At 40.8% G+C, this 19,161-nt stretch overlaps 1 protein-coding gene across 8 annotated transcripts in view; it reads right to left on the minus strand.

The window, feature by feature from the left end:
* ppargc1a (peroxisome proliferator-activated receptor gamma, coactivator 1 alpha) overlaps positions 1 to 19,161 on the minus strand; it is a 50,605-nt gene that overhangs the window by 5,988 nt on the left and 25,456 nt on the right. Inside the window, exons 3-12 of one of the 8 annotated variants that reach the window (XM_056243058.1) lie at positions 17,345 to 17,539; positions 16,190 to 16,312; positions 14,293 to 15,475; positions 13,436 to 13,481; positions 13,181 to 13,254; positions 9,208 to 10,240; positions 7,952 to 8,044; positions 6,507 to 6,627; positions 1,219 to 1,340; positions 714 to 865 (exon numbers count right to left, since the gene is read on the minus strand). In XM_056243058.1, the coding sequence (XP_056099033.1) occupies positions 714 to 865; positions 1,219 to 1,340; positions 6,507 to 6,627; positions 7,952 to 8,044; positions 9,208 to 10,240; positions 13,181 to 13,254; positions 13,436 to 13,481; positions 14,293 to 15,475; positions 16,190 to 16,312; positions 17,345 to 17,539 (3,142 nt within the window). Of the gene's footprint in view, positions 1 to 713; positions 866 to 1,218; positions 1,341 to 1,647; positions 1,748 to 6,506; positions 6,628 to 7,951; positions 8,045 to 9,207; positions 10,241 to 13,180; positions 13,255 to 13,435; positions 13,482 to 14,292; positions 15,476 to 16,153; positions 16,313 to 17,344; positions 17,540 to 19,161 lie in introns of those variants that run through there. The other 7 variants (XM_056243063.1, XM_056243064.1, XM_056243065.1 and 4 more) reach the window with 7 other exon arrangements.

Genomic DNA, 19,161 nt, shown 5'->3' on the forward strand with positions numbered 1-19,161 from the left:
GACTGTCTTTACGAGGTTACTCACCAAGACCAGAGTTTTGACATCATTTTGTGTGTTTTTAACTGTTAAAGCGATATAATCCACGAAAAAGAACTTTTGTTACTGGCGAGCTGTTTGTTGTGAGGCGGATTTAGGCTGCATGCAATGAAAAACATGCACGAGTGCGCGAGCACAGGATAGTTTAAAATTGCTTGAAAAAAGACGTGAAAATGATAAACGTTAGTTACGATGCAATGCTGGCCCGATTGTGCAAGTGAATCATGTCCCGACTCCTAAACACGAGTGTGTATCGACGCCTGCAGCGCTTGACGCTTGCCTTGTGCAGAGTGAGAAGACGCAGCACGCGAGCCCTGAATATGGAAAAAATCGATTCGTGGCCGTTGAGAATCGATTTTGAATCGACCACATTTAAAAAAACGATTAATCGAAAAATCGATTTTTTTGCCCAGCCCTAGTAATTATAGATTACAGAAACGAATTACAGCTGTAATTGCAGTTTTTTTAATTATAAGTACAATGTAAAAACATCTAAGTTCACAATAAGTGCATTCTATAAAATGATTACATTTAAATGTTAGTGCATAGAAGTTAAAGACACTAAATATAATATAATATAATATAATATTGCTGTTGTTGACTGCGGTTTTTATTAGTAGCGTCTCTAGTCAGCTGTAAAAAAAAAAAGAAAAAATGCAGCCAGGCTGTGTACTTACCTAAGTCTGTGTAATTCGATTTACTGTACTGCTTTTGTCCACCAAGGCAGAGCTCAAAGTGAGGCTCGTTCGACCTGCGCAAGGTGTGTCCATTCTCAAGGGCAGCGAGCGCATCACAAGTGTAGCGGTAGGTGATGAAGCCAAAGTTGTCTCTGGGTTGAAAAATAGAAAATGAAGCGTCAGTCGACGAGAGCGCAACAAAAAGCGTACTCATCTTTCATTCCCCATTCAAAATGCAAAATTGGAATCAGTAAATATGAGACATCTCGCTTTTTGTTGCAGTATAATCCTATTTGTATTCAAACACGCCTGTGCTGTCTGTGACAGATGCGTGTGCAATGAGAAGCAGTTAAGTCTGCTCTCCTAATCACCGTCCAATGGCCACAAGTACATCATTAACTAGATTTAGAAGATTCCTTTTATGCTGAAAGATAATATTGACTCCTTTTAAACATTTGACACACGCGATCCAGAAAAACACACAGACACAGGCCCACAGTCTTACCCGTCATGTCTCAAGTTGACTGTGCACTCCTCAATTTCGCCGAAGACTTCAAAGCGGCGTTTGAGCTCTGTGCGTGTGCTGTTGGCACGAAGACGTCCCACATACACCACTCGCCTCTCCTCCTGGTCATAAAGGGAACGAGAGAGAAGAGATTAGTCTAACATAGTGCTTCTGCTACTTTTTTTCCTCGTCCCCCTCTCCTTGACTTTTCTCAACCTCACCCCATGACTGTAATTAACATCCACCACTGTGGGAAAGCCAAGAACCGTCTGGAGAAAATAGCTAGAGGACTCTCCTTTATCTTTTTCACTCTGATTTGTGAGTAACAAAAGCTGGGTGATACAGCTAAAAAAAAGCTTTCATTCTTTTTGATATAGATTCAATATATATCTTGATATTTCTGTTTTTGTTAAATAGTTTAAAGGGTACCTTTCTGTGGCAAGCAGGGCGGGGCCGATAGCCGTGGGAACGGAGCGAGGTCGGCGGCGCGATTGCAAATGAGCCGGTCTTGAGTCTCACGGAAGGAGATCTGGAAGAATAAAAGGAGGAGTGACGGCAGTGCAAGAGGAGAGAGAGGACCAGACTTGGACTTTATGTTGTGTTTTTATTGTGTTTATACACGTTACTTTTGTTTTGTTGTTTGTTTATTTTGATTCAATCTTTACGTTGATCGTTCGCCTGTTTCTGCCTCCTCCTTCCCTGAGCCTACATTGGTGCCAAAACCCAGGAGGAAGGAGGAACACACTGTCAAAGAGCACTTGCTGCTGTGGGAAATCCGTAGTGCCATCCAGCTGAGCGGAGTCTACCAACATCGACGCTCAAGGTGATGGGCTGGTGTGATTTGCCGGGGGAGACGGACTAACTTGGTTGTGGAAGGGTGGCTGCCGTATGTATTTTTAATTTATTTTTTACGTTTAACATAAACTTTAATATTAAAATAAACAAACAACAATACAAAAGTAAAGCGGCAGCCCCTCACGGACGACTGCCGGATATAAACTTAACATACAAAAAACACAACATAAAGTCCAGACCTGGTCCTCTCTCGTCTTGCACTGCCGTCACTCCTCCTTTTATCCTTCCGGATCTCCTTCCATGAGACTCAAGACCGGTGTGGCGAGCGGGTGACGCTCATTAGCAATCTTGTCACCGGCTTCGTTCCGTTCCCAAGGCTCTCAGCCTCGCCCTGCTTGCCACACTTTCATTGTAACCAAACAGCATCATTGCCGAGCAGATTCAAAATACTATATACATAAAGAAAGCCACCCGGGGAACAGCACAGTGCTTTTAATAACACCACCATGATTAGTTTTCAACAGTATGTAGCTAACCATTGTATATCGACATTTATTAATTCAAAATCACCTACACTACAGCTGCATATTTATACTCTAGAATGCTTTGACGCGCTACCACAGTCTGCCAATTCCTCCAAGTTGTTAAAACGTATCATTTGTATTAATTAAAATTACTTTTAACATTCAAAAACAGACATGTTCAAAATCCAGAGCTTGATTGTATTTGGTAGTAGACTGACTTACTACAAGGGACTTTTTTCCAATACCTCCCTTCATGTATTTACAGTAAACAATTATTTTTTAGGAAATTTCTGTAAAAGTTTTTTTTTCTTTTATCATGTTTCAAAGGTTGTAGTTCCTATTAACCAGACTGACAAACAACAGGTGAAATTGTGCCAATAGCTCCCTGTATGCACAATACACCATTTATTTTTTATAAAAACATTAGGCCAACTGTAAATCACATAAAAGTTTTTTTTTTTTTCATGTCACAAAGCTTGTGGTAGGTTCCTAGTGACCAAACTGACTTATTACAGGTGAAATTGTGCCAATACATTCCTGTAATTCTGCAATTCACCAAATGGTTTTTATTTTTATTTATCAGATTATATTATAACAAATTATACGTTTTAACCACTTGGTGGAATTGCCAGACTGCGGTAGCACGTCCAAGCATTCTCGAGAATAAATACGCAGCTATAATTCATGAAGGTGATTTTGAAGTAATATTTGATGTCGATATACAATGGTTACACTGTTAAAACTAATCGTGGTATTGATATATTTAGACTGCTGACTCTATAGAACAATGGCAAGGTGTTGTAGTCTACATTTTCCGTTGTGTTGTGGCTCATTTCCGTTGTGTCGTGGTTTAATTTCGTTGTGTTGTGAACTTGTTTGCTTTTTTAAATTTCGTTGTGGGGCGATACAATTTCGTTGTTGTGCACTACTGGGCCACCGTAGATAATACTAAGATTGTCACTAAGATACAGCATTGTGATGAACAAAACATTTAATAATAATCAGTTCTTTTTATCCAAATAAGATGCCTAAATGTAGGGAGTTGCCAAGCAACTAGTCACATTAAAATAGAAATGATGTACTGTCAAGTTTTATCATCAATTTTAGCTACAGGCTAATATGACTTTGTTCCATTATTCATTGAAGCAAAAGAACACATAGATTGAGAAAACGTAAAGACCCCATCAGGCTGAATATATAAAATGGTGGTATTTAATTTAGTTTGCTAATCTTGAGACAAAGCACAAGCCTCAGGCCTTATTACGTGGCATTACTTATTCATTTGTTCATGTACCTGCCATTATGTGTGACAAAATATACTTATGATCCTGAACAATAACCTGAGGTCTCTTGTAAGTCATACATAAAATTATGATTCGTATCTATTGCCCCACAACAGAGTCATAATTCACCTGTGTATATGATGTCACCGTGTCACAACAACAACGACAGCTACAACAAAAACCAACAAATTAGCTAGAACACCTGGGAGAGGGGTTTCTTTTTTGCATTTCCTCTGAAACTCCCCTCACATTTCCATCATGTACAATAGGAGACAAAAGTGTTTGCTGAATTGGTGGTTTTGTTGCTGACAGCTGATAAATGCGGTGAGGTTTTAAAGATGACACCCTGAGACTAGCGCTTCATATGAAGCTCTCACATCCTTTGCCCCCCCAAAACCTCTTCTGACAGCTCAGCCGCCGCCGCTAGTAATTGTCTTGCTGCCGCAGAACACGAAGAAAAAAGAGAAAAAGAAAAAAAGAGAGAAAAAAAAAAAAAAAAAACGTACGCAGGGCCGAGTCATGCGTGCATTATTTGACGTGTGCATTTATCAGTGAACTGAGTTGGAAAGCCGTCTCATTTCACAGTCTGGTCAGGCACAGCGAGAGAGAACAAAACTGATATTTCATCTCAGAGAACTGCATTTCAAATATGTAAGTGTTAGAAATTAAACTGCTCATTTTGAGCCCACATATTAACATACCTTTGATTTGGGAAATCTTATTTCAACTTTTCCCTCAATTGTCTGGTCGAAAGCATTTAGCCCATGGTGTGATTAATTGAATCCGGCACCATTCGGAAACGCCACAGAGATGTTAAAAATACACAACTGGGAGATAAAGAGGAAACGCGTGTAGCCTGAATGATTCAGAGTGCAGTCTTTGCATGAGTTCACTTTTTGAGTGAGAGAGAGTGCGCGCGCGCTGGGATGGCTGTGTGCTTCGAGCTTTCTGTAGGCATACACAGTGAGGGAGGCAGAGAAAGCCTGAGAGAAGGATAAACGTCTGTGCTAATGTACGATTGCTGCCAGAAGGAGAGAGACCACAACTGAAAAAACACCTCCAAGCATAATAGGGTTTTTGTCAACTATGGGCATGTTTGGCCCTGTGGACTTTGAGAAAAATCAACACTCTTAAAACACACACTCAATATTTCGTTTAAATTGTCCAACAGTGGACAGACATTTAAAATAAAATATTTTTTTAAACATTTTAATCCCAGAGCCATAACTATCACATTTAAAATGATATTTTGTGTTTAATAGCATTTTGGGATGGAAATAGATTTTTTTTTAATAACACTTTTGATAATTTTACAAAATTACATCTTGGAAATTATGCACAATTTCGTTAATAATTAATTAAGTTTTTCATTATTATTATTTAGGGCTGGGTATTGACGCAAATTTCACAATTCGATTCGATTTCGATTCACAAGCTTGCGATTCGATTCGATTCAATATTGATTATTTTGGATATCAGGTACAATACATGGCACATTTTCTCAAGGAAAACAAATCTCTTAACTAATGCTGTAAACTATGGGAGTCAGTTGTAGCCTACTAGGCTTCATTAGCCTACTATAATATTGAAGGTAAAAATTAACTGATTTGTAGCTATACAAACACTTAAATTACACTTTTATTTATTTTTATAATAATAAAGTTATATGAAATATACACATTTAAATGGTGGCTGTCATAAAAACTTGCCAGATTTATTCAAACATGCATTAAATATCGAAGAACATTAAAAATTATAATGAATATGTAATATGGTGCATATATTTAGCAAAATGCTCCTCTTTAGAGTTAATTTTTCTAGCTGACTAACGAGTTTATATGTGAGGTAAATGTGACGTTACATGACATTGTTTACAAGTTGTTTTACTGACGTCTTTCCACGGTTGAAACACTGATTGAGCGATTCCATGTGACATGATACGGATTTCGATAAGTTGTAGGCCTACTCTATCTTTTAACACACTTTCAGACGTTCATTCATGTTTATTTCGCGCTGTAACTGGTATTATTAAGGCAGAAGAGGAGATCATGTCCGCTCCGCGCTGCTGCTTCTCTTGAGCTGAGCTGAGCCAGAGCGATCTCACGCCACAGCGCCAAAACGGTTTATGTTTTTGAATTTCATAAGAAAATGGACGTAATTTGACATTTGAGACTTTATTTAGTATCAGTAGTAACAAAGCACAAAGATTATTGCGATTTATTGGATGGGATGCGCGCTACAATGTTCCATTCATTCCTCAAATGAAAACAGAATGACTAATCGATTCTTGAGATTTAAGAATCGATATCGGTTCGTAAAAATGAGAATCGATTAATATCGAGTAATCGATATTTTTTACCCAGCCCTATTATTATTATTATTTCACTAATATTGAGATTATCATGTTTCAATCTAAACAGTCTTGTCAATGTTTTTAAATTAATATTTGTATGATGAATTTTGATTGAAAATCTATGGATAAAAGGCATTTGAAAAAAATATAAAAGTAAATCATTAAGACAGAGTACTAGTTTTCAAGAAAGTTTTATATGCCCTTTATATAACAAAAAACAACACAATTTTAAACCTGTAGGTTTTAATAAAAAACAACTCCAGGGATATAAATGTGTCCATAGTTGAAAACACATCCTATAATTTAATAAAACACCGAAGAGGGTGTACTTACTATTGCTTTTTGCCGTTGTCTCTCCCTCTGCTCGGCTCTCTCACATTCCCGTTTCTCATAGTCACGTCGGAACTCTTCCTGCTTCAGACGCTCGTGCTGGTATTCCTCATAGCTGTCGTACCTGTAGTTGAAAAGGACAAAACATTCCATAAAAAAATAAACACACAACTATAAGAAATATAAAGAGATTATCTTTAGTATCTAAATTGTTTCTCCAAGATGGGATTAAATAGAGAGTCTACTTCTTATCATATACAGGTGAAACTCGAAAAATTAGAATATCGCGCAAAAGTTAATTTATTTCAGTATTTCAACTTAAAAGGTGAAACTAATATATTATATAGACTCATTACATGCAAAGTGTTTGTGATATTTCAAGCCTTTATTTGTTGTAATTTTAATGATTATGCCTTACAGCTATGAAAACCCCAAATTCAAAATTAGAATATTGTGAAAAGGTTTTCATAGCTATAAGCCATAATCATCAAAATTATAACAAATAAAGGCTTGAAATATTTCACTTTAATGAAATCTATATAATATATTAGTTTCACCTTTTAAGTTGAATTACTGAAATAAATGCGCGATATTCAAATTTTTCGAGTTTCACCTGTATATAAATACACATCATATCTTTCGTTTGACTTTTTTCAAGGGAACTGTTGAAGAAACTTAAATTAAATATAACGGAGAACTCGATTAAGTTTTCTGAGCTGTGAAAGAGCAACCTCTGAGCAATACAATTTTTCTGAATACATAGATGTATTGTTTGCTGTTTTCCTCAAGTGGCATTGGGAATCAGCTAGCTCAGAGCAGACTGCTTTCCATTCTTCTTAGCGTGGAAGACAAACAAACACATTAATAAGATGTCTCATTACATCGCAAAAGGTTACAGCTCCCAATGGCAGGACTCTTAAGGGAATATGGCGGAAATTTGGCAGCTGTGTCTGTCAGCACAACTTCACATGCCATTACTTTTTGCTTAGTTTGAACTTTACGTCCAAAAAGTGCAACTTTTTTTCTACAGCCATTTGCAAAAGAGGCAACATGGTGTAAAAGCACAATATGAGAGGACAACAGCACCATCAGGGAAAAGGTGTAGCTGGGAGGTAGTGGGTCCCTAATGCAAGCTGCTCTTGCCAACGAAAGCTTTATTGTAAAAGTTTGAAAAGTTAAGGCCTTGAAATGATGTATCATGATAACTCATCATATCAATTAGACATAGTCAGCAAGTGACTTGCTTCCTTTGCATAAGGACAGACTCTGAACGTATTGCAGACACAGTACATTATCTTGCAGCACTTATTTAAGTCTGTCTCATGAACAGGTCTTTAATATCAGCATATACGCATTTTTTCTAGTATAAGTGTCACATCATATATTTATACAGTTTATTAAAGAGTAAAAAAAAAAAAAAAAAGCATTTGCCATGCGCAAGCACTTACCTGGGTCTCCGACCAAAAATAGAATTAGACTGGGACCGAGGGCTTCTATAAATCCTGGGAATAAAAGTGCTATCATCCATATTGTGAGGAGACCTGTGTATGAGCAGAAAAAACATAAAATTGTACCTTAGTCTTAAACTGAACACTTTCTTTACTTATAAAGGATCATCAGCAAGTGAAATCTATACAGTATATAGTGTAACTTTAAGTAACAGATATAAGCAAATAAAAAGGGAAATAAAGGGGTAACCTTGGAATAAAAAAGGGGAAAACAATCCTAATGAGAAACCATTTAGCTATATAGGCCATTAGAAGTTTCGAGAGCTTGTAAACATGAACAATGGCAATGTCACTAGATATTGAAAAGGAGGTAAAAAAAATCAGAGAAATCTTCTGGATAGCGGTTTTGAAGTCTCCTTTATCAGTACAATCACTTTATCATGTGTTACTAAACCTATATACATACACACACACACACACATCAAAAGGAGGCACTGTAAATATTGTCTTGCTGGCATGCTATCTGGATGTAAACCACTTTAGAGTGTTCAGGACTTCACTTACTGGGCATTTCTTTCATCTCGCGGGGATGGAGCGGGCAACGCTGTCGAGCAAAACAACAGCTGCTACTAAAAACAACAGAGCCCCATCAAAGAGTGCTGGAGAGAAATTAATCTAAAATTCAAGCTAAAGGGTGTAAGGCCCATTGAGGAAACAATGTGAGACTTCCATAAGTCTCCCAAGTTCCTCAAGCTTGTTTGCCCAAGAAATGACTCTGCTGGACTCTATTTGTCATCTGCACAGCTTGCGAATGATAAGTGAAATGAAACTTCAAAACTCCTCTGAAGTCTGCAATTTATGAAAAGTCAGTGTATCACTATAATGGTGAGCGAATGTCTAAACTCAGGTTTGGAATGGCTCGCTTAGTGTAACAGCAAGAACATTCCAAGTGTGTAGATGAGCAATTTACCATCTAAGATACTGTTTATCTTCCAAGCTCATTTTATCTTGTGTCTCTCAAAGCCAATGCTTATTGTATACTGAACATAATTTTTCTCTGGTTGTGCAAAATCAGCCATAATGACTTCAGTGTCCATGCTGTGAGACCCAGACTGGCGCTTTATAGCAATGACAGCCACAGAAAGATGTTTACATTCTTTACAACCCCTCCTGCCGAGATATGTGGATTTGTGTCCAAAAAGATTGCTAGGTAAACGTGTTTCCGAGACAGGCGGTAGGCTCACACAAAAACTTACCAAGAGGGAGAACGGCTGTCGGGAGACTCAGAGCGGGAGTATGGAGACCTGGAGAGGGATCTGTATCTGTTGTGAGATGAGAAACGGGTGCGAGAGATGGAGCGTGGCCAGCGGAGGTGCTGTGGGGAGAGCTGAGTGGAAGGAGGTGAGACAGAGCTCCATGAGAATGAACTGCTGGAAGGGGAGCTGGAGGGCGACCCTTCGAGGAGCAGCTCGAGTGGAGAACCTTCCCCCAAGTAGAACAGGCGCTCCCGGCCTACCTCAAGGTCCTCAAAGTCAGGCAGACCCGGGTGCATGTAGTCACTGAGAAGACTGGGGTACTCATCCCCAGAGTCACTGTCCTCTAGCGGCCGATTGTCCCTTTGCTCTCCCACAACCCCGCTATAGAAGGCTTGCCGAGGCTTTCCAAAGTGCTTGTTGAGCTCTTCCCGGATCTCCTGGTCCCTTAGTAGTTTCCTTCCAGCAGAACTGCAATCCACTGATGTTTTGGAGCCTGAAGTGGACTTGTGGTCCTGTCCGTGAGCATCTGTGTCCGGACAAGCCTCCTGAGCAGTGGGGGAAAGGCCCTGAAGCTGCCTGGCCAGAGAGGAAGACAAAGGGGTGGTGGAAGACAATGATGATGTATAAGTAGAGGAGGTCGGCATGTTCGAGTCTTTACATTCCACATGCCGGCCCTCCATTGGCCCAGTTACCGCTGTAGCTGTGGTGGTGCTGTCTCGTTTTGTGCTTGTAGACTGACAATAGTCGTGATCGCCAAAGACGCGGGGCATGGGCCGCTTGCCCCGACGCTCCTCCAAGCCCCCTAGGGGCATTGTGGAGGATGCCTTGCTCAGCTGGGCATAGAGCTCAGTCTGCTCTGGGCCCTTCCGAATAGAGCCGCTGGTTGGCTGAGGGCAAGAGCCCCCATTGCTCAGCCTGGGCCTTTTGCTTGTCAGGGCCGAGGGAGAGCATGAAGAAAGCTTGTTTTTGAGTGATAGTTTGAAAGTGTTCTCTTGACTGGCTTTGTGAGGAGGCGTGGTAGGTGGTGTCAGACCTGGAGGGAAGAAGAGACAGAAGATTTACCAAATGAGATCCCTCATGTTCCTTAACAGTGCTTGGTCTGTCTTTAAGTGACTGGACGAGCACACACTTGAGCCTGATTAAAATATTCCCTTTCATTTAGACCTAATCCTTATCCACATTTTATTGCAACCCTGACAGATTAATGTGACCTCCGATTGCACTGTGATACAGACAGAGTTACTCAATTAAACTTCATCCAGACCATAAACAATCCTAATTCATTAGAAAGTAAAGAGTCAGATCTTATAGTAATACTGGTGCTTTCGACAGATGCATGAATGCCACCCTCCTGGGACTCTGATGAAAGCACAGTGATGCAGGAGCTGTTATCATTCTCTTCATCTTTGCCACCTTTTCTGCTCATGAACCCCAGCCATCTTGACAGATTTATGTGCCAACAGATGGCATTTATATGGGAAGTCTTGAGATGTGTTGCTTTATGGCATGGATAATGCACTTGCACAAGCAACCGGAGGTAGTTCCTCTTTATTTTTCTCTACTTCTCCCTCTCTCTTTCTATTTCAACACCTCTCCTGATTTCTGTTTTCCTGCTTCATACACATATTATGACCTTTCTATACATTATTTATTTTGATTAAAAACAGCTTTCAGTGCATCAAACTACAACCATTTTCTAAAAATTTTTAGTATCACATACTTTTACGACCATATTCCGAAACAGGTATTTAAAAAAAAAAAAAAAAAAATCTCTCCTTTTCTTTCTTTATCAGTCTATGTCAATCACTTAATTAAATGGATACAGTACTGCAACCGTTACGAGCCTGATTCGGCATACAAAACAGTGGCCTTGACTAAATTTATCATTATGCCAATGCAATGAGCTATGAAAAGAAAGCATGCACTGCCAATGGAACTTCTGCTGCACCAATCAAACACCATCTGGGCAAAACAATGCATGCAGGGTCATAAACCAAGGACCATTATCGCCTTTACATTACATTACATAAATTACATTACATAGCATTACATAAATATGTGCTGTTCAGTTCAAGGCAGCCATGATGTATGCACACAGATACAAACACTAATCATATACCGGTGGGTTCTCTCGTCTGTTTCTGGCAGGGTGTGAATTACGCTGGGACCTCTGAACGAATTATTACTTAAAGCTTACAGAACTGATCCCTGTGGTAATCTTAAAATGCCACACAAGGAGCGTAACACAGACTGACCTGGGTGTCATATGATACCATAATTAAAGGAACCCCCGCTCAAGTTAATCTATTAGAGGAATGGGGATTAGGGAATGGTATTAAATCTGGCACTTTCATAGTGCTGGCTATTCCGCGGGTGTCCTGCAGTGAAACACCTGGACATTTTCTATTTCAACAGCTCCATAAATATGGATTCTCACACCGCTGTCATGATGACACAAACCTCAACGGAAATTTTATTTATTGTATGACTTCAGAGTCTCATCTGGCTTTATACTGACTTGTAATCAGTTAATCTGGTATGATCATCAGTAAACACATATGAGTATGAAGGGCTTAGGGTAGTCTATAAGACAGCAGACACTAGGAGAATGTAAACTTATCCTCATCAGAGAACTTCAACTTCAAAGCACTTTCCCTCCCTTTCCTGTTTTAAAATAGTACTGAATCCGAAATCTGAATTGTGTAAGAGGGCATCGGCAAAAAAAAAAAAAAAATTAGTAGGCACAAGCTTGTGCATTAAATACCCAAAAAAATACATTTGTGCAAAAAATAAATGAACCCCTTAGCCTTGCATAAGAGGCTGTAATGTTGACCTCACATGACTTTTTAATCTTAAAGCTAACACACACATATTTAATACATGGAAACACGAATATCTTGCAGAAGTGACAAAATTCCACAAAATGTGTAGTTCCTATAAACATTTATGACAATCCACATTTGAGCAAATACACCAAACATAGAGTTACATTGTACCCTCCGGCTAGGTCAAATCTGTACACTGAGGGCCATTACCTTGTAGTAAGTGAATACCAAATTGCCCATTCACCATGACACATTTTGAGAGGGAAAGGGCAGCCATTTTGTTTTTATTGACCTGGAATGATTAATCTCTGCATGGGGGATACAGAAATAATTACCTGCATGATTTATGCTGAGAGAAAGAAAGTGAGAAAGGGGAGAACTGCTGAAGAGTTGTGTTTCAGCCCCAGCTGACATAAACTTCGTCTGGTTATAATTACTTTTGGTCAACACCAACGCGTTTTAAAATAAATAGATGAAAAGACACACACACATGCATGCACATGCACGCACACGCATATATATATATATATATATATATATATATATCCTTTCAATTACATAAAAAATGCTTTGGCTCAATTTCACAAATGGGCCCTTTTCATAAATAGCAGAATTAACAGAGGAAATTACCTTAATGTCCCTAATCAAATTGCCAGACTCTCTAAAACAACGATGCTGATAATATCGGCAAACCCAAATTGCATGGCAAAACCAATTAAAACAATAATAATAACACAAAAATGTATCTCTGATGTATTTAAGTAGTGAGCTGCCCAGTCAAAAAGCATTAGTCTAAATGAGGAAGAGAGAATACTAACTGTTGAAAAGGGAAGAGTGAAACTTTCCAATAAATCACACAAAGAATGGAAAAAGTAATCAATGGAGGACTGTGTCAAATTCTGACCATGTTCCATCAGTTCACCTTGAACCCTTTGCTTTGATTAAACTATCAAACTAGGCTTGTTGGAGAGTCTGCCTTTTGCCAAATAAGTTTTATCTTTACAAGTAAATGATAAAAAATAAAAGAAAACCAGCAAGATATTTCAGATTAACAATCAGACAAATGGAGGAAAGAGGGAGATTTTTATCTTTGGTACAATTTTCATTTTCTTTTCTTGGTTATGAGCAAAGACCTTGTGTTTGTTTACCTGGGGTTCCACAGATCTCCACACTCAATGTGCGTTCAATGGTTTTGTTCTCAAACGGAGATCCCTTGTGGTCACTGCAACACAAAGGGAAAAAAAATTATGAGAACATGAATGGAGTGCTGAAAATGTTTGTGTGAACTTACAAATGGAAATGAAATTAACAAAATGCCTCATCTTTTTTTTCTTCTTTTTTTTTTCAGATTGTTCTGAGTTCAGTCTGCTCTACAAAAGTTGTGTAAAAACTCTCTCACTTACTTTGGAGACTCTGGGGTCAAAGGAAGTGGCAAGATGGTTGGTTTGGCTGCAGAACACAAAGGAGCATGGGTAATTAATTTACTAGTTCACACTGTGCCCACGATATTTCAGGTCCACATCTACAACTAAATATCTTAGACTCAATCAGTGACAGCAATGTTGCAAATCCAACCCTGCACTGAAAGGCTCTCTAGCCAGAAATTTAGCCAAAACCGAATACTTGGATTAACTTGACCCCATAGTTTTTGTCTTTATCTGACTGCATACTTTGTGAGGCAGGATGGAGTGATGGCATGTGTTCAGTTTCTCAGCCCATCATACAAGGTCCACCACATTCCAACAGTCAGAATGAGTAGAAAACGTAAAACAGACTATGACATGAAAAAGAATGGCACAAATGTTTCATACTGCTAAAATTATGTCTAAAAAGAGGATATTTTGCATGCAATTGAAACCAAAGCAGAGGAAGAAAGAAGAGTCAAGGAAGCGTGTGCAGTTGCCTGAGGCTGCGACCGTCTCCAACTGCAGCTAGGGAGTATCTCTCAGTTAGACAGCTATATTACGGCAGCCTGACAAAGAAGCTTTTCAGCACAGATCTGAGTTTGAAATTGGGCACGTGATAGTGTAAAGTGTTACAGGCATACCTCGTCTTTCATTTATAATTAATCTACAGACAAGGGTCTGTGCCAATTGAGAGGTTTATCCTTTGGAGGGAAATGTGTGGCTGTCTGCTTTTGTTTTTGCTCCCAAGTAAATGTTAGGTTTGTGTTAGTGCTGGGGTTAGTGTGTGGTCAAACTGGGAAGCAGTTAAAGGAGGAGAGGCAAAGGAGAGAGGGCAGGGATGCAGCAATGATTACCTAACATTGGTGGGACTTGGTCATCAAGGTGCCTGCAGAGTGCCTGTTTTTGTGAGTCGGAGGGCGTGTGCTCTGGAACTAAAGAGTCTGGGAACAAGGGGCTTGGCAGGCCCTGTGAGAATGACATGGGGCTGCCTATGACATATTCAAAAACATCTTCCCCAGCTTGGCCTACCAGATCATGCAAGCGGTCTCCTGTCACCTGTTCTGGCATGCTTAACCAGCTCTCTAGGTCTAATTTAAGCCCGGTTGAAAACTTAAGATCACTCTGGTCGGCCACACTAAATGTTTGTTTATGTAAACTAGGTGTCTTTCTTGGGTGATCACGGCTAGCTTGCTCTAAGTGTCCGTGGCTCTCTTGGACTCTAGTTGCCAAGTCAGGTAGGTCTCGCCTATTATTCTGGGGGACACTGGGCAACTGCAGGTGAGCCCGGTAACGGGCTGGCCTGGGCCTGGAGGTGAGCATCTGACTGAGCATGGGGTGCTCTAGCTCTTGCCTCCTTTTCCTAATGGTCACCGTGATGTGCCTATTAGCATGGCCAGCCTCAGCCAAGCCGCCTGCCTCAAGGCAATGACCACAGCTGCCTGCATGACCCGTCTCTCTAGGCGGGAGAGAGTAAGAGTGCATGTACCTAATAAAGCGGGCAGCGGCCAGGCTGCCTGGGTCAACAGCTGGCTGCAGGCCTGGCAGCCTCCCCTCTTCGCCGGAGCAAGCATGGCCACAGCCGCCTCCACGGGACAGCACAACGGGGGCGGATTGCTCCCCTTGAGTACACCGCCGCCACTTCCCCGCCCCCTCACCAGCCACACTACACGTGCTGGCTGCCTGGCTCTCACCTCGCTGGGCCTGCAATGCCAGCTGTTGCTGCTGCTGCTGCTGCTGCTGTGATGATGGGGAGGCAGAGGACGTCTTCTTTTTGGAGGCGGTGGAAGAGGAGCAGGACGACAGAGACGAGAAAGAGGAGGTGGACGAAGACGATGGAGAGGAAGAAGATGAGCAGGAAGAGGTGCAAGCCCCTCCCCTGTCCTTGCCACAACCTGTCCAGGTGCTCTTGGCTTCCCTGGCTTTGGTCTGGAAGGCCTCGTCACTGGAGGTGAGGTACTTGAGCAGCTCAGTGCAAGGGCGTCTCATGGACCGGTTGGGACAGGCCCCACGTGGTTTGCTGTTCCAGGGGTTTTCTGTCTAAAGAACAGGAATCAGAGAAACAGAGAGAGAGAGAGAGAGAGAGAGGGGGCAGAATGAGTATGGCATGTAACAGGGGACACTGGTAACATAGGTAGATTAGAACAGGGGGTTAGTGCAGAGGTGGTTTAGTCTCCCAAAAGGCAACGTGAGTGTGCTTTGCCCATCATCTTAATTACGAGGTCTTGGGACGGCTCCAGGAAGAATCTGCATGCAGGCAGCAGGAGGAGACAGCGGTGTCCTCTGGGACACTGCCATGTGCAGAGCTCCAGAAACAGAGTCAAAGTCATTATGGAAAATTAACTCCTCAAAGAGAGTTGTGCATGTGTGTGAGCGTGTTTGTGTGAAGGTGAGAGAATTATGCATGATGTTCACCTCAAATAACTACTCATTTTTCTTCTAGTTTACAACACGACTGTGCCAGTGGTAATAAATCATTGTTTTTGTGACAATGAGACCAACAATGCTAATTCTATCAAGACATCTGCACATTTTCTTTTTTCATGGAAATGAGATGGTGCCATTCAGAAGTCCTGAACGTCATTAAGGGTAACAGACTTTTAGATGAGACAGCCACAACACCTCCGTCACAGACACAAATTAATCAAGCTTTGGACTATTTGTATAATTTATCAGAAAGCAAAAAATTACATGAAACTAGCAGATGAGCTCACACACCAGGCCTTTGATGCAAGAAGTGCAGCGAGCAGCTACCTTGGCAACAGCAGGTGTTGGTCTGATCCGTTGGTTGCTGGCTGCATGGTTCTGTGCCTTGCCACCTGGGTATTGATTATAGCTGAGCTGGGAGTTAGCAGGCGCCAGGAGGAGCTTCTTCAGCTACAAACACAGCAGAGAAACAGATCATAAGGATTAAAGCTATGAATTTATTACAAAATGCAAAGAACTCCAAAAATATATATATTACATTTACATTACATTACATTTATGCATTTGGCTTTTTACTTTTTTTTCCAAAGTGACTTATATTGAATCCAAGGTATAGAGTTTATTGGTTCATGCATTTTCTGAGAATCAAACCTATGACCGTGGCATTGTTACCATGCACCATGCTCTGGTGTTTGTAAATATTGTTCCTTGCAAGCCATTTACATGTCAAAATATGTAAGAATCCTGTAAGTTGACAAACTAATTTATTTGATGACAGCAGTATCATGTGCATAAATGAAGAAAGCAAAACATTTATGCAATATATGCCTGTATATGTGTGATGCAAACTTAAACTTTAAGGATTTAATTTGGTAGGATATGAGTCAGATCAAACTAATATTGTGGCAGTTTGTCAGGTAGACCTGGTGCAATGCTTTTTCTGTGATACTCATCAGATTCTGATGTGATGAGCATAAATCTGCTAACATACAACAAAACAAATGCTATGTGGTTTTCAACTTTTGCTGTCTGCTGCTGGTTTATTAGAGAAAATGCTATAATATTAGAGTAAAAGATTAAAAGAGTCTACGTGATTAAATTGAATTATTTCAGCATATTCTTCACTGCTTCAGCTTGACATTGTTGTGCATGTTTCCTTTTGCAGTAATGAACAATGCAATTAACACCTCAGGAACGCTGATCTACTTTGATCTGCTTTTTCAACAGTGCTATGGTAATGTTCTGTGCAGACATCAATAGGAGGCTGCCAGAGCTGTTGTCTGGCGAGTCTGTACCCATTTTTGGTGATAGGCCTGCAGCATTTCCTTATCTGGTGCTAGTGAAGACCAGACAGAGGGAGTCAGGAAAAGTGAAACACTTTGGGACAGAGAAAGACCGATGGAAGGAAACAGAATGAGAGGGCCTTGCTTCATGGCAAAACAGGATTGGGCACACGGGAAGCACGGGAGGAGCGTCTCTTACCAGGGAAGGCTCCTCTGGCTCTGGGGTGCGTGGCGAGCCATCGGGGGTGGAAGGACAGCTCTGATCACTGGCATTGGTCACGTCCCCATCTGCCAGGGCCTCGAACGAAGGCAAACCGTCTTCGTCCACTGGGATACTGTCCAGGGTTTCTGTGAGCACTGCCAGCAAGTTGGCCTCATTTTCCTCATCTATCTTCTTAAGGGGGCGAAAAGAAAAGGGGAAAGAAAAAGAACAGTGAAAAAAGAAGGACATTTTAGTCTGGAGAAGTCATTTTGTTTTCAGACTGAGTGAAGCAGTGCTCTATAATCGCTAATAGAGGATGGAGACATTTTTTTTTTTTACTACAAAATCTCTTTCAACTACAAATTGCCTAAGCCACATGAGTCAGCACTGTCACTCATACATTAAACATGCAGCTTACTGGACCAAAATAATATCTCCCCTAAGAAACCCATTAACTGAGCTGACACACAGCAAATACCCAGGGAAGTAGCGAGAAAGAGGTAAGAAACAAAAAGAGGGAAGTTAAGTTCCTCCAATCGCTAACTCAGACGTCTCAAATGGCTCATCAACAAAATTCAAGCTGGCAATCCATAGATAAGGAGCCTTATTGTGAACTGAAATAGATGCAATATTTTTTGAGCATATGAAGTGTGATTACAGAATCAAATGCTAAACGCTGCTTCCAGTCTTTGATGTTCCCATCTCTGTCTCTTCTGCAGATGGTAACACAGAAGGGGTAGTTTCTGTAGAGCAGTGGCTGTGGAAAAGTCACAGGCACTGGAAGTTCCAGCACCAAAACCCACGGGACTTAGCAATTGCAAAAGATAAACACCAAAATTGCTGGGGGACGTGGCGTATGCAGGCCAACAAGAACAAATCCTTTTATGCACACCACAGGATTAGCATCGCTTGCTGATAGCGTTCGGGCACAATCGTGGTGGCTGCAGGGGGACTGTCCTCTTTAGATAGAAGTGTTGCATTGCTTAGCCTCCAGTCAGTCCCATGTGCAACGATCACCCCGTTTGATCCCTTTTCTATTAATAGTTTCCCACGATTACACACCAGCATCTCCCCATGCTCACGAGAGCAGCTTTTGAGACATCAAAACAAGGCCATTTTACTTATCTCACTCTATTTAAGAGATTTTAGTGCTGATAGTGCTAACGTTTGATTAGTGCACTGACAGGGAGGAAAATACTAAGCCCGGCTTCACTGAATTCATAATGCCCTCCTCAGGACATGTTTCCTAATTCTGTATTGGATTAGATAACACAGCGCATATTTCCGAGACGTACCATTCACAGGGACACCTGAGTTCTGACGTAAAGCAGCTAGAAAGAAATTCACAGCCTGTGACTTAGCCTGCTGCCATTTAATGGTTGGCTAATAATGTCCTTTCTTTGAGCTATGCTTTTGCTGTCTCCCGCAATTTGTCTTCTGCAACTTCATAAAAACCCAGGCAGCCAATAAAACAGAGGGCAATAACAATAAGTATTTCCTTCCAGCTAATTCGGGATGACTTCCCATAGATGCTCATCATTTGATTTAAGGAGAAACGTTTTTTATTCATTTGAGGATCTTCTTTACGGAAACAGTTTTCTCAATAGCAGCATGCACGCAAATAAGGTTAGTAAAAGTACTTGTTAAGTGTGAACTCTAGCTCAGACTTTATCTAGAATGACAGAGGGTGCTCCAGGGTTTATACAGCAATCAAACGTCCTGCCAAAACCTGCACTCCTCTTTCAACATTGGTTATCTCGTATTCTATGAAACAGGCTCAATAACCTTTGTCCTCCATTCCGACTCATAATTCA

The sequence above is a fragment of the Rhinichthys klamathensis genome, unplaced genomic scaffold (genome assembly GCF_029890125.1).
Source record: "Rhinichthys klamathensis goyatoka isolate OS25496 unplaced genomic scaffold, OSU_Roscu_1.1 h1tg000774l_1, whole genome shotgun sequence".
NCBI classification, from domain to species: Eukaryota; Metazoa; Chordata; class Actinopteri; order Cypriniformes; family Leuciscidae; genus Rhinichthys; species Rhinichthys klamathensis.